Genomic DNA, 15,809 nt, shown 5'->3' with positions numbered 1-15,809 from the left:
GGGTGCTCACTCTCCTGTGTCAGGATGCACATGCCAGCAAGGGGAGACCTGCCTAGCGAGGGCCCCTCCTCACCTGGGGAACTTCCGGACTGAAGGTCCTGCCTGGTCCCCTCCCAGGCAGGGAACAGGGGACCATGGCAGCAGGGGAAGGTCATCAGACCTGGGCTCAGAATCCTGGCTCTACCAATTCACTAGGTATATGACCTCGAAGATATTTCTCTCTCTGAGCATCAGATTCCAGTTTCCGTAAAGATTTCATGGATGACACGTGTAAGGTGCTCTGTATACTCTTAATAGCAGTTGACATACAGCAGACTGGTGACATGCTGAGTGAGCCCTGCTTTTCCTCATCTTCCAGCTCAGAGAAGACTTGTGTATCCCACAAGCACCCCAGTGGGGAGCAAGACTCCTTCTCACTAGGGTTCACCCTTGGAGAGGCTGAGATGGCCATCACAGTCGCCCCACAAGGGCTCTTGTCTCCTTTCGGTGTCCCTGCAGCCAAAGCACCCCAGAGCTCAGTCTTTTCTTCATCGTTTTCCCTACAGACAAGTCATTGGGTTCCAGGATGAAAGGGAGACACCTCTACTTTTTTTTTTTTTGGTAGTTAGAATTGTTTCATTTTTCAGTACTTAAAAAGCAAACCTATATACTCTTTCAAAAACCCAGCTCTTGGTTTGATTGCTTTTTTTCTGTTTTTTTTTAATTTCTTATTTTATTTATTTCCTCCCTGATCTTTATTATTTAAGCAAACCTATATAAACTAGCTGTGTATACTTTTGTGTGTTGATTCTTTTTTCGTGCATATCCCCTTTTTAACTGAAGTATAGTTGATTTACAATATTGTATTAATTTCAGGTGTATAACATCGTGATTCAATATTTCATAGATTATACTCCATTTAAAGTTATTACAAAATATCAGCTATATTCCCTGTACTGTATAATCTTTCCTTCTAACATTCATTTATACATAGTTTGTACCTCTTAATCCTCTACCTCTATCTAGCCCCTCCCTTTTCCCCTCCCCACTGGTAACCACTTACTTTGTTCTCTGTATCTGTAAGTCTATTTCTGTTCTGTTATATTCATTCATTTGTTTCTTTTTTTTTCCAGATTCCACATATGTGATAACACACAGTATTTGTCTTCTGTCTGACTTATTTCACTAAACATAATTCTCTCCAGATTCATCCATGTTGTTGCAAGTGGCAAAACTTCATTCTTTGTTATGGCTGAGTAGTATTCCAGTGTATGTATATGCACCACATCTTGTTTATCCATTCATCTGTTGGTGGACTTGTTGCTATCTTGGCTATTGTAAATAATGCTGCTGTGAACATTGGGTTGCATGTACCTGTTTGAATCAGTATTTTTGTGTCCCTTGGAATAGATACCCAGGAGTGGAATTGCTGCATCATATGGTAATTCTGTTTTTAGTTTTTGAGGAACCTCCATACTGTTTTCTATAGTGGTTGTACCAATTTACATTCCCTCCAGCAGTGTAGGAGGGTTCCCTTTTCTCCACATCCTTACCAACATTTGTTGTTTGTGGAGACACCCCTGGTATTGACACCGCCACCACAAACAGTGCGTAAACCTTGGCAGAGCAAAGAAGGATGTGGGCCTGTTGGAGGGAAGGCAGAAGTGGCTCTAGATGGGAATCTCTGCCACCCCTCTTTCCTTACCCTTGTGCTTCACAGAGTGCTGTCTGGGGACATGCTTTCTGCTCTCAAAGAGCTCATGGTCAAGAAGAGTGAGCTTCTCCTGGGGAGAAGGCACACATCCTTTTGGGTTGGAGAGGGAAAGAATCTCGGGGGAGACTCATGTGACCTGAAGTCACATGTTCCTTAGAGCTCTTCTTTTTACTAAAACAAAACTGAGAGCAAAGCTCCACCAAATCCCAGAGATGGGGATGCCCAGAAGGCAGGGAGCACAGTTGGTAGGAGGCGGGGGTTTAAAATGTGGGGGCATTGCCCTAGAGAGACCTAGCGGTGAGCAAGTTAGCTCTCTGCAAGCCAAATAGAGCTCAGTGTTTGCCAGAGAGTGCCTTAGAGCTAAGCTGTCTCTGCTCGATACTGACGTACAGGAATGTTCATCTTCTTTCCTCCCTTTTTGTGTCCCGCCTTCCCTCCCTTTGCCCTGCATTTCATTCAATAGATTGATTACATGAATATTTGTTGATTGCATTAATGTTTTAGCTTCCCTGAGTTTGTGGAAAAACTTATTAATCTATTCTCTCAATAACTATTTGTTGAATGAATGAATGAGTTGGATATGTGAATGAACAGATCTTTGGTACCTTGAGCTGGTGGCAAGATCACCTCCCGAGCCCTGCCTCCAGCTGCAGCCTTTGTCTCCTGACCCACAGAATCTGCATCCCACTCAAGAGGGTGTCTAGGACGAGCCTCTCTTTTCTCCGGAGCTGCTTGGGTGGGAGCTCCAGTGGGAGCCACATTCTCTCCTCCTCCTCTTTCTCTTCTGTGCAAAATCTGCTGGGCCTTGGGTCCCTCTGCCTCTGATCTGGAATGCAGGCTGCTCCATGGACACCTGACAAAACTCTCTCTTCCTTCCAGGTCCGGCATTTCCAGTGGAGCTTTTTTTTGATCCCTATACCTGAAAATAATTCTTTCCTGTCTGCATCTCCTAGACATCTTTTGGGCAGGGGTTGGATTTCCCTCATCCCATCATTCATTCTCATTTATTTGTGCTTGTCTTAAGCGCTGCTGACGCTACTTGAGGGTTAAAACTTCTTTTCATACATTTTCACACCCCCAACATAGCGCCTTACATAGTGTCCTACAATTAATAGGTACTCTCTGTGTGTATATTGAATGACTACGCCATACTCACCTTTCTGGATGGACTAAATTTTGAGCTGTAGTCATCATAATCATTACATGACAGGAGTTTTACGCTTGTCTGTTCACTCATTCCCCATTTGTTTATCTAATTGTCCTAATAGAGTCAGGCAATGTGTTAGGCATCAGGCTATAAAGGTCAAGACGGTCCATTCTGATGAAGAGAGACAGACACCTATGAAAAAAAAAAGTCGTGCCTGGTGCTGGGATGGGCCGCCCCGCTCCCATCTCAGGCGTGGCCACATCATAAAGACAGAGACCAGTTTCATTTGCAGAGGACTGAGCCGTGGAATGTTTCAAACAGAACTCAAAGGAATGAAAGATCTCAAAAGGTTTAAATAGGCTAAACTCCTCCTATTTCATAAACCCTTCTCAGCTTGGCTCCCTCACCTCCACAACCATGTGAGAAGTTGGGGTGTAGATGTTAAGGTGTCTGTCCTCAGAGTTTTATCTAGGGATCTCATGGCCTTAGACCATTCTCACCCAGGAGCATTTGAAAGACCCTCCAGGCCCATGATTGCCTGATCTCCAGGCCTAGAAATGCTGCTCAAAGTCACGCTGCCTTCCCCAGCGTCAGAGGCCAACACATATAAAGAATTGGTTACATGGAGAAACATTCGCCAGGTGTTGGAGTGAATAGACGGCACCTGGTATCTGGGAAAACACAAAGAGAAAAGCAAGAAAGCCAAACCAGGGAGGTGGATTCAAGAGACGTCGCCTCCTCCTAGTTCTATGTGAGCCCCCAGCCACGGAGGGAGGAGAACAACATGCACCGAACATGGGTGATCTGGATACTCTGTTCTCCGGCCTGGCTGGGTGAAGCTAGCTCCCGGAAGGCTGAGTGACAGTTGGCCAGATGGAGGGGCAAGTGGGATGCGTGTGTGCAGAGGTTTGTTGCCTGAAAAGGCGGACTGGGAAGAGGCTGTGAAGGGCTTGCTGGGCTTGGTCAAGGTCTTTGCATTTTAATGTGGTTCTTCCTGGACCATCCTTCCTGGGCAAGCCTGGCCCGAAAGCTATCTCTTTGGTAATTTACACCTTTTCCCCCACACCACCGTTCCCGGCCTCCCAAGACCTCAAGTCTTCTGTTCTGTCTCATGGCTTTAGAACTCCAGAATATCAACTGGCAGACAGCCTCCAACCGGCAGGCACATCACACAAACAAGTTCTACAGCCGGGATCTTATCGTGCGGAGAGGCCAACCCTTCTATATCTCATTGAAATTCAACCAAAATCTCGGCTCTGGAGCAAGTCTGACGTTCATAGCCTCCACAGGTACCTTCTCACTGCTCCCCACACGTGCACATTTGAGCAGACCTTGGGGCTGGGCAGCCAAGGTGGGGGGGTGGAGGGTGGCCTTGGGTTTACTGGGCTCTAGCCCAGCTCTACCATTGACTTGGTGTGATCTCGGGTAAGTTCTTGCCATTCTCTGAGACTAAGAGTCATAATCTTCACATCAAGAGGGATTTGGCCTACATGGTCTTTCCAGTTGCTTCCAGCACCGTAACAAAATGCTTCATTGTGTGATGTCTCCCAGGGGGCCCTTGCAGTTATACTGAGCTCCCCACAGTCTGACCAACACTATTTGGTTTCCACTGTCCTCTGTCTTCTTTGACAGGGCCTTACCCCTCAGAGTCGGCCAAGACAAAGGCTGTGTTTCCACTCTCCAGTGGGACAAGAAGCAGTGGCTGGGGTGCACAACTTGTATCCAACGAGAACAAGGTTCTGAACATCTCCATCCTCAGTCCTGCCAATGCACCCATTGGAAGGTACACGCTGGGCATTCAGATCTCCGCCCAGGGCAGTGCCTCTACTCAGAACCTTGGGACATTCATACTGCTCTTCAATCCTTGGTTGCAAGGTAAGCACCCAATCACCCCACTCCCAGCCGTCAGCTAAGTGACTCTTATGGACAGGAGATGGGGGGAATGAGTTCCATGGGCTCAGGTTTGATTGGGGCAAGCTTGTGGGCTATGGAAAGAGCACAGAAGCTGGAAGTCAGAAGCCAGGAGTTTGAGTCCCAGCTCTGCCACTTAACCAGCTATGTGAGCCTGGGCAGTCACTCTACCCTTCTGAGCCTCAAATTCCTCACCATCAAATCAACATCCTGCTATTTCTGGGGCTGCTGCAGGGATCTCATGAGCTTTTGCAAGCTGTATAGTATAGTGTAATGAACACAGTACAGTCTTGCAGCGTGGAGATAGCTTCTACCTGAAGAAGCGAGTGTTTCATTTCTGGTAGGGGGCCTCATTTTTCAGATTCTCAAGTCATCCCAACTTCTCTTTCAAGCCCAGAGTTCACACAATATGAATTAGAAGCATTACCGCCCAAGGCTTCCCTCCTCGGTGGAGGTTGGGGGAAGGGTTGCAGGTGTGGCTTGCTCTAGCCCCCAGGCCGGTACTCAGGAGTGAGAGGAGGTCTTTAGACTCTTCCAAAGGATTCTAATCCCTGATATCTGCTTTTTGTGTCAAACAGCCGATGCTGTCTTTATGAATAACCAGGCTGAGAGAGAGGAGTATGTCCAGGAAGACTCCGGGATCATCTTTGTGGGAAGCGCAAACCGAATTGGCATGATTGGCTGGAACTTTGGACAGGTAAAAGGATCATAAAGGCTGGAGGTCATGTCCCTGTGACCCAAGAAGTTCAGCAATAGGCCCCACAGAGAGGGGGAAGTTCCCAGACCTGTCCATTTATCTGCGTGTCTATTCATTCATCCATTCAGAAGACATTTATTGACAGCCTACTATGTGCCAGTTCCCAAGCTGCACACTGTGGATACAGGAGATGGATGCAATGGAATTCCTGTCTTTGAGGCGGTCACTACCTAGTGGGCAAAACAGACACATAAGTAAATTGATTCAATGCAGCGTTATTGGTGCCATGATACCCAAATGAGGACTAGGCCCAGGAGAGACACGTGGAAGAGTAATGTAGTTTCTGTTATTCATTCCCTGAAAGAATGTGATGAAACTTCCTTGGTGTGTGCATTCAGCCTTTCAAAGGTCCTTCACTCCTCTGACCTGCCATCTGAGTCCACAGAGTTCCCAGGTTTACACAGCCTAAAAAACATTCAGGGATCCCCTCTACCTTTTCCTTTTTCCAGCAGACAAATGAAGACATTACAAGGAGGCACTTTCGCGGGGGCTGCCTTGGGTATTCAGGAGCAGGTGGACACGTGCACACTCTGCCCATCTCCAGACCCCATTCCATAGTCAACCAGAACACATCTGCCATAAATTTTATATGTTGGGTTTTTTACATTGGGGTCTGTGTCAAATTTCTTTGGAAGGAAGAAAAAGGAAAAGGGGGGATGGGGCAGGTAAGAGCAAAGGGTACACCCAGGGGTGGAAGGGAGGCTACTTTTGATGGCACGATCTGGGCAAGCCTCTCTTAGGAAGGAACTTTTGATCAGAAACTTTAAGGAGGCAAGGGAGCCAGAGAGTTATTTATCTTGGGGAAAAGCATCAGAGGCAGGAGGAACAGTGCATGCAAAGACCCTACGGCAAGAAAGAGCTTGACTTTCTCCACTGGAGAAGCAATGACTAAAAATAAGTCTAATGTTGTGAAAATGGCTTCAAATTCCAATTTTAGTGAGTTATTTTATCTTTATACTTAGTTCCCCTAAAGTCTAAATAATATGCTCGCGGTCAATGTCAGAGCTAGATGGAGACTTTGAGATGCACTCAGCCTGATCCCTGGTTATAAAGATGAACAAACTGAGGCCCAGACGGGCTCAGGGATTTGCTCTCGAGTTCATAACAGTGAGGGAGTCCCATTAACTTCTGAGGCCTCAGCACAGAGCCCTGGGTATAGTGAGAGCCTTGGAGGAGTTTTCGGGGTTGAAGGCCAGGTAGGTGGCTGTTCCCCAGAATTTCCTGGTTCTGGAAGGACCTGGGCAGTTCTTACCAGCGTAGCTCCCGTGCTCTTAATTAGCCGACACTGCTTGCCATTTCTTTCTTCGTAACATATGGTCTTATTCTGAACAGTTTGAAGAAGGCATCCTGAACATTTGCCTCGCAGTCCTGGATAATAGTCTGAATTTCCGCCGTGACCCTGCTACTGACGTGGCCCACAGAAGCGACCCCAAATATGTCGGCCGGGTGCTGAGTGCAATGGTAAGTGATGAGAAAACCATCACAACTGGTTGTCACCATATATCAAACCCAGCTACAGGTTAGGCACAACCACTCGGCCCATTGGTTGACAGTCGGTGGGTATCACCACCCTGATTGTGCACACGTGAAGCATGACACTCCTCTAAGTTGAAGAACTTGCCTGAGACACACGGTGAGTGAATGACAGAGGCAGAACCGGTCCCAGGGCAGACTTTCGACTGTACGGCCCTTCCTCAGATGGCAAAGGACTTGATCTCGGGTGTCCTCCAGGGCAGAGAGGAAGCAAAGCTGACTTGGCTCCAGTCCTGGGGCTCCTAGGAAAAGGGGTAAGATCCCAAAGGAGCCTGATGTGTTGACCTCCTTGGCTTCGATTTATCCTGCACAGCACAGAATGTTTTAGTGTCAGCGGGGAGGGCAGCAGCCACCCTGCTCGTGGTCTAGACAGGAAAACTTCACTCATCCACTCCCACACATGAGAAACTTGTCCGCATCTCCCCAAACACACACGCATACGTGGACACACGCACACACACAGATGCGCATGTAAGCCAAATGCTGGAGGAAGCTACTACCCTGTACTCAGTGTATAAAGAATGCCTCCAAGTATCCAAGCAAGGGATACTCTGCTCAAAAGTTATGAATTAAAAAACAGAAAGTCAAAAAGTTATGAATTAAAAAGCAGAAAGTCAAAGAGTTCTTGAACTTTAACCCTCTGAAACGAAATAACTACCCAAAAGCATCTTTAACTTTTTGGGGGGGAGTGGGGGGAGGTTAATGGATTAGGTATTTCCAGTCTCTTCACTTTTGAGCTGGAGAATATCCAAGCTAACAAGCCAGTTACGTGGTTAGACATTTGAGCCACCTTCTGACTGCATGATGGATATCGGGGGGTAATCAGGGAGGGCTTCTTGCTTGACAGAGAGGAGTCTTAGAGCAAACCTAGCAGGACAGGGGTGGGGAGGCCCCGGGAATGCGAAGTCCCTGAAAAGTTGGTGGGATCGGGGGCAGCTGGGAAGAGTGCAGAGAGGGAGCGGCCTGGGTTGGGTGGGATTAAAGCCAAGGCCAAGGTGAAGGGAAGCTGGCGTTCGGGCGACTCATGGAGGTGAGCCTCCTCGGCTCAGGAGAGGGCGGGTGAGGCCAGCCGGCTCCAGCAGCCGCTGACTCATTCTCACCCTCCGGACAAACCACTTGATCTCAGAGCCGGGTTCCAGGCTGCACCTCCCTGCTGCTCTCTCCAGCCCTCCTGGTTGGGCTGGGCCATGAGCTAATTATGGCCTGTGTTGGGCTTTGAAACGCTCAGCTTTCGGTCGGAGATGACCGTGCTGATTACCACTTTGGTGGCTCAGGAGATGGAGAATCTTCCATCTCGATGGAGCCCCATCTTGCCTGATTCTGCAGTTACAGCCTGGGCCCTCCTGGAGGGGGTGCAGAGCTCAGCCCGCACGCCGAGGGGCCATGGAAGGCTGGTCAGCCTGTCCTGGGCACGGAGCCTTCCGTTTCCAGACTGTTCATTCACAGAGAGAGGGAGTGGTATCTCACACTATGGTTGGGAGGCACACTGGTCGAAGTTTCATAAACAGAAAGTTTGGCTGCTGGAAGACAGCTGAGGGCTCCCTGGTTTCCAGCTTTCCCTGTATTGGAAGGTTAAGGACCGAGGCCCACGGAGGTGAATCAACCTGCCTGCAATCACCCAGCTGCCAAGAGGCGAGGCTGGGCTTGTGACTCGAATTTCTCCTTCTTTCTTTCGCTTTGAATGCTTTATTACGGAAAAGTTCAGACCCAAAACTAGAGGGAAAGGCAAAACGAACTTCTCTGTACCGATCGCCAGCTTCAGCAAGGCCAGGTCTGTTTCGTCTCTGTCCCCGCTTCCACGAAGCATTTGATAAACCCCAGAGAGGACATCATTCCATCCACAAATATGTCAAGATGAATCTCTAAAAGACAAGGGAGCTCAGGTCTCTTGGTTCCTAGTCCAGTGCTCTTTTCACACTGCATCGTGGTTGCGTTACTTACACAAGACTCCTGCCTTAGGTTGAGTGAATGAATCAGTGAATGAACCAGAAGCAGTAGTTCATCTTTGTTCTTTTCAAGAAGTAAGTTGCTACAGTTCTAAAGTGATCTTTTTAGAAAACCAGCACACCCAAAGAGAGCTTCAAACCATGGACCTCCAAGTCAGGCAGCAGCAGCAGCGCATGAGTTCTGGCCAGAAAAAGTTGTCTGCCACTGACAAGCCACGGAGCCTCAGTTTTCCCAGTGAGCCCGCTGTGCGGGAGTGACACGTGACTTAGCACAGCCAAACTTGGCCTGTTAGGGAAAGCTATTTTAAATTCCTAAACTGCTTGATACCTCTAGGACATCATTATAATTATCATCGAAATCTCCCAGAAAGACCCAGAAAATCCCTTGACTTTGACTCCCTAGCTTGCTTCCTTATGTCCCTACCTTGTCCCCTGAACTCTGCCTGTCACCCTCTGTGCTGATTCCTTTGGGGGTTTTTCCTGCCCAGATCAATGGCAATGATGACAATGGTGTGATTTCTGGGAACTGGAGCGGTAGCTACCCGGGCGGCCGGGACCCGAGGAACTGGAACGGCAGCGTGGAGATCCTCAAGGAGTGGCAAAGGTCTGGCTTCAGGCCAGTCCGCTATGGCCAGTGCTGGGTCTTTGCTGGGACCCTCAACACAGGTGCTCTGGGTGTGACATGACTTTGCTGGGTGGTGGTAGGGCAATGGTGGGGCACCCTAAGATCCTGTCTCCTCCCCACCCCAAGTCCTCAGACTGCCCTTGACTTGCAGTGCTGCGGTCTTTCGGAATTCCCTCCCGAGTGATCACCAATTTCAACTCAGCTCACGACACAGACCGGAACCTCAGTGTGGATGTGTACTACGACCCCATGGGAAGGCCCATGGACAAAGGCAGTGACAGCGTATGGTGAGTATCCAGCCCTTTCTGAGCATCAGAACCAAGCAGCTTCTCCCCACCTCTCCCCAGACCCTGGGATCCAGATCAGGAGTTGGCAGGCAAGTGACATATCAATAGCATGGTTTGGAATGGAGAAGCTATCACTTCTCAGCCTTTTGGCTAAGATCAAGTTTAGAACGGAAAGGCTGAATCTAGCAGGAATCCGGCAAGACCTGGAACAACTCTTTTCTCAGAGTTATGCAGACCGTGATGGGCTATTGTATCTTGCTGCGGAATGACGGGTCTGATACCAGGGAAAGACATGGCCCCTGGGCTCTGCGAAATGGCCCTGAACTTAGCCAGCCCATCAGACCCTATGCTACTTTAAAAGACAAAGATTGAAACTGTTGATTTTCTAGTAAAAAATATAAATTTACATCATTTCAGGCAAGCATGTGACCTATGGGCTTTCTTAAAGAAAAGTGAAATTTTTCTCTTGATACATACGTACTTTCTTGGTTGAAACAATGTTAGCTTATTCTGGATTCCACGTGAAATAAGAAGCTTTATATGTAATCGGGCATATGTACTTCTGACCATAAATATGCCACGTGCACATGTATCTATCCACATGTATGTGTATATAATGTGTAATAAATGCCAACTGGAAGTAGGTTGTATAAAACTTAAAGGCATGTATCTATAACTTCATATAGCTGGATATATACATAAAACTGATATTGTTACACCTATTTAAGGTTAAACATATGCCGAGTTATTACCAGATGGCAACTGAAAATAATTATGCCTCTATCTGTATGTACACAGGTATCTAGGTGTCTATATATATATATAAAAGACTGCACGCATTTGTCAATAAATCCATTATTTTAATCCATTTCAGAGGATGTACACACACATAATCACCCAATGCATATGGCATCTTATTTCTAGATGTTCAACTTTTTGAGACAATCTGTATAAAAAATTGTTTATTACTTATTATTCCCAGAATAAGTCAGCTTTACTGAAATGTGCTTAGGGTAGCTAATAAAGTCAAAGGAAATTTTAAATTAACAGAAAAAGCTGTTAAAACAAATAAACAGCAACCCTGTGCTGTCAACAGCCTTAATGTAATTATCCCCCTCCCCCTTTGAAGGGAGGGAGGTATATGTACTTCGCTTAAGATCTCACGGATTCTAGGGTTTAACGGGGGGCAAGAAATTTTATCTTAGGATGTTCTTTCTTACTTTGCATACACACAACGTTCTCTCTAGTGATGCTGCAACTCAAAGCGAGGTTTTGTTTTCCAGCTTCTCATAAAGGAGTGTCTTTTCTTCTCCCTGTTCTTTTCTTTTGTTGTTGCATCCACAGCCTGTTCTGATCACTGGGGCAAGACCCTTCCTGACCTTGCTTTCCTTCACAAAAGGAGATGCTTGATCCAGCAAGATGACTGACTTGGGGAAGGGGTGGTCCATTTTGGTGTCACCCTTCTGTGATTCTTCTGCACACTCGGGACAGCAGAGACCAGAAAGCTTAAGACTCAGCCCCTCCACTAAGAGCATTTCTGGTGCTGTTAGGGCACAGGGAGTGGGGAGGCCATTAATAGAGGCTATTTAGTGACAAGAGATGGTGAGCAGTGTGCCAGGTGCTTAATTCAGACAGTAAGCCCTATGGGAACCCAGGGAAGGGGAAGTCGAGGAAGATTTCCTAGGAGCAGGAAGGTGGGGCCTTTAAGCTGAACTTGGAATTAGAACCGAGAGCTCTTGGATGCTGATTCATGCTACCACCCTGCATTAGCTTCATAATCCAATCCAATATAATCATGTTGGGGCAAGTATGGGCCCATAGTGACATTCCAGGGTGTCTCTGCTGTCATTTCTCTTGGCCTCATTGGAAGGTGCCAGGCCCTAAAGCTCTGATTTTTGCTGGGAGTCTCATTACCCCTCAATCTCCCACCCACCCCCACCCCACTAGCCTTTTCTGAACCATCCTCAGAAAGCAGTGGGAGTCGGGAGCCCCTCCACTCCCCACTCCCTGCTAGCTCTGGGTAGAGAACTAGCACTGGATGGTGTGAGGACAGAGGGTCCTGAGCCCTAGTTCCAGCCCCACGACCATCTGCCTCTAAAACTTTTGTAAGCCACCTTACCTTTCTGGTCCCCAGTTTCTCCATCAGTGACAAATAAAGGTTGACCTGGAACTAAATGATCACATTAAGCCTCACCCCACTTTTTGCATGAGAACTGCACCTGCCCAGGGAGCTATCCCATCCCTTCCATGCAGTTCCCACCTGGCAGGGAGCTAAACCACGAGCCACTTTCTGTCTGGAGTGAAATCATTAACTCATTATTAAAAGGACAGTTTGGGTTTGGACAGAAATCCTTTGCTCTGTGTCTTTGTGTGTTGCCAATATTAAAAGCTTTTGGAGCCTGGTCCAGATTTGCCTAAAGTAACACAATGTAAACATCAACTGAGGTTAAGCAACTTCAAGTGCTTAGTGATAACAATGGTAGCAACTGATGGTTTGCTGCACAGTTGTTTGTGCCAGGTGCGATTCTGAGTGCTCGCGTCTACTCTTCAGAAACGATGCAGTAGGTGCTGTTATGATCACCCCATTTGACAGTTGAGGAAACTGAGGCACAGAGTCATTCACCAGAAGGCAGATGACTAGAAATGATGGAGCTGGGATTTGAACCCAGGTGGCTTTGTAACCTATGAAGCACCAGACAGATGCCAGAGTATTGTCATTATCTCTGACTGATGTTTGAGAAATCTAACAACTTACCGTGAGATTTTCTGGGGAAGGGAGCGTGGGGTGGCAGAATGGCTGGACGCCAACGGGGGAAAGAAGCTGGGTTCTTAGGCTCACACTTAAGCAGCAGGTGACACTTCTCTAGAAGGCTAGACCCTGGCACAGGGACTCAGGGAAGAGAAATGACTTGCCCAAAGTCACATTGAATTAGCATCCAAGCTGGGGGTGGACACAGGTCTCTGTCCACAGGTCTCTCCCGAATCAAAGAACATTGGGACTGGAAGTGATCTTAGAGGGGACCTGCTCTTTTCGTAACTGAGAAAACAGAAGCCCAGAGAGAAGTAAGGGTAAGCAGTTGGAGGCATTTGGGCACTCTAAATAGTATGTAACTTTACATCAGTTCCTTAACTTTTCGTTACCTCAGTTTTCCGTCTGTAAAATGAAGGGCTAGGTCAGGGGACCTCAGCAATTTCTTCCAGATCTTTCTTTTAATGACATTACAGCATCCATTGGTGTACATTTTCTTCCAAGCCATTCTGGTCATGCTTATGGTTTGACTTAAAAGGCACAAGTCTCCTGAATTTTCACTTCAGAGTCGGACACTCTGGGGAAAGCCTCTTTAATATGATTCTCTTCACCAGAAAGGAGGTCTCTGAGACCTGCAACCAAATGATTTGGAACAGTTTGGCCAAGGTTATCTTTATCTTGACATTTCTGGCTTGTTTTCTTGTTTCATTTAACTTGATTCCCCAATTCATAGAGTCACATACCTGACTCTACCTGTAGCTTTTAGAGAGCTCCAAGGTGGAAGGCAGACGGTGATTGCTCAGCCCTGGCGTCAGAGAGGTGGAGTCAGTCAGTTCTGAAGAACTGTCGGCACCCACACCTGCTCCTACTGTGATGTCTCTGAGGCCACCAGCCTCCGCTATTACTTAGCCAGTCCCCAGCATACCTAGAGCACCTCTCTCAGACCCACAGCAAGGAAACCAAGGCTGCCAGGGTGGCTCAGGCCCCAGAACAATTCAATTCAGTGAGCATGATGTTATGTACTGTGTGCCAGACCCTGTGCTGGGCACTGGGGACCCAGAGCAGTGAGCTGCAGGGGTTCCCAGCCACACGAGAAGCTGGGTGACTATGGGGCAGAAGAAGTCAAACAACTGAGTCACGTGCAAGATTTAGGGATCACACAGAGGTAAGGTTGGCACTCTCTAAGCATGTTAGAAAAATATTTTTTTTTAATTGAAGTATAGTCAGTTACAATGTGTTGATTTCTGGTGTAGAGCATAATGTCCCAGTCATGAATATATATACATATATTCGTTTTCATATTCTTTTTCATTAAAGGTTATTACAAGAGATTGAATATAGTTCCCTGTGCTTTACAAAAGAAATTTGGTTTTTTTTATTTTTATATACAGTGGTTAACCTTTGCAAATCTCAAAATTTCAAGATTTTTTGAAGGAGGTACTATCTGAACTGCATTTGGTGGGACAAATAGGCTTTTACCAGTAGAGAGGGTAAAGATTTAGGGTCTTTTTTAAGAAAGGGTGTCCTGACCCTGTGAATTCAAAGGTAAGCGTAACTCATTTGCTATCTCTAGGGGCAGTGGTCTGGTGCAGAAAGGTTGCATTAGAATTGATTTGGCTAGAGGGACATAGGAGGGTCAGGAATCTGCATCTTTTAATAAATGTCTCAGTCTGTCCTTTTCCTGAGCTCCTGCTCCTGAAACCCTCAAGACAGGAGAAGAGCCCAAGGTTGGGAAGTGGGAGAGTCTGGCACCCAACCAGAAACAAACCAGAATGCCCACAATAGTGCCCTGGGGCAACTGAAAGGCACACACACGCCAAGTAAGTGTGAGTAAAGTGCTGGCTCCCTAAAGAGGGAGGAACTAGGACATCCTTGTTACCTGCTTTGTCATAAATTTCTGCCTTGAAAATAAGTATTATAAGTATTACCAATTTTTTTTTAACTAACCCAACCTTCTCCTAGGGGCCTCTGCCAGGAACAGAATAAACATGAAACTCGGTGTTCCCTCTGCTTTCTTATCCTCTCTTGCCCCTTTCACCCTTCTAAGACCATCTTCCCACCCTCCTCCTGCTTTCTTCTGGGTGAATTCTAACCGATCTGAAGGGCCCATTCAAAACAACATTTTGTGGGGCGGCCTGGAGATCATTTTTATGTTGACTTTTTTTTCACAATTATAGGAAATCTTAGAAATATATAAAGAAGTAAAGATCATCTGTACTCCTATTGTTCACATACTTTAAATACTTTTTAATAGTTGTATATGGTTCTTTTTTATTTATTTAACATTTTTATTGAGTTATAGTCAGTTTACAATGTTGTGTCAATTTCCAGTGTAGAGCACAATTTTTCAGTTATGCATAAACATACGTATATTCATTGTCGCATTCTTTCTCGCTGTGAGCTACGACAAGGTCTTGTATACATTGGGAGTTCGAAATTTGTAGATACTGACAGGCATATGCAGAATAGATAAGCAAGATTATACTGTGTAGCACAGGGAAATACGTACGCATACTTTAAATCCTTGACAGCTTTCTAACCAGTCTTTTCTCTGTTAGTTGTTGTTTTTATAGAATGGGGGTCACACATTTTATAAGGCATCTGTACAAGACAGCATGACAGACACATTCAGCTTTTTCCCACACCTGGAAACCAACCACTTCATAGTATTAAATCATGTGTTTTTGACTAAACATGATGCTATGAACATTTTCTCTATGTCATTAAATGATTTTCAAAAATAAGATTTTAAATGTATCGTTCCATTGACCGGTTAAGCCATGATCCCTTTCCCAGCTGTAAATGATTCCCTATTTCCTACTTCACTATCTACTCCCTTTTATTCCCTACCATAAATAACACAGTAATGCGCATTCATACGTAGATCTTGAGCACGTCTGAGATTAGCCCCATAAGAAAGATTCCTAGAAACTGTATATCCTGGTTTAAAAGGAATGAACATTTTAAAAGCTTATGACATCTATCGCTGTTGCCTTCCAGAAATATTGTCATGACCTGTGTTTCATTACAGCAGTGAATAAGAGAATTCTTTCTTCCCACTCATATCATTGGCTGGTATTATTTTTAATTATCTGTTTGTTCACCTCTTATGAACTTATCCCTTTCTCTCTTGTTTTGGAGCTGACTTTTTTGATCTTTCC

The 15,809-nt window shown here is 46.2% G+C and overlaps 1 protein-coding gene across 1 annotated transcript in view; it reads left to right on the top strand.

Moving 5' to 3' along the window:
• Window positions 1-15,809, top strand: part of TGM3 (transglutaminase 3) — a 38,417-nt gene that overhangs the window by 6,250 nt on the left and 16,358 nt on the right. The window contains exons 2-7 of the mRNA XM_006207312.4: window positions 3,962-4,129; window positions 4,473-4,715; window positions 5,330-5,448; window positions 6,841-6,969; window positions 9,476-9,653; window positions 9,764-9,899. Of these exons, the coding sequence (XP_006207374.1) occupies window positions 3,962-4,129; window positions 4,473-4,715; window positions 5,330-5,448; window positions 6,841-6,969; window positions 9,476-9,653; window positions 9,764-9,899 (973 nt within the window). The remainder of the gene's footprint in view (window positions 1-3,961; window positions 4,130-4,472; window positions 4,716-5,329; window positions 5,449-6,840; window positions 6,970-9,475; window positions 9,654-9,763; window positions 9,900-15,809) is intronic.

This window comes from Vicugna pacos, chromosome 19 (assembly GCF_048564905.1).
Source record: "Vicugna pacos chromosome 19, VicPac4, whole genome shotgun sequence".
In the NCBI taxonomy this organism is placed as follows: domain Eukaryota; kingdom Metazoa; phylum Chordata; class Mammalia; order Artiodactyla; family Camelidae; genus Vicugna; species Vicugna pacos.
The sequence above is the reverse complement of the archived record's forward strand: the minus strand, read 5'-3'. Positions and strand labels throughout refer to the sequence as shown.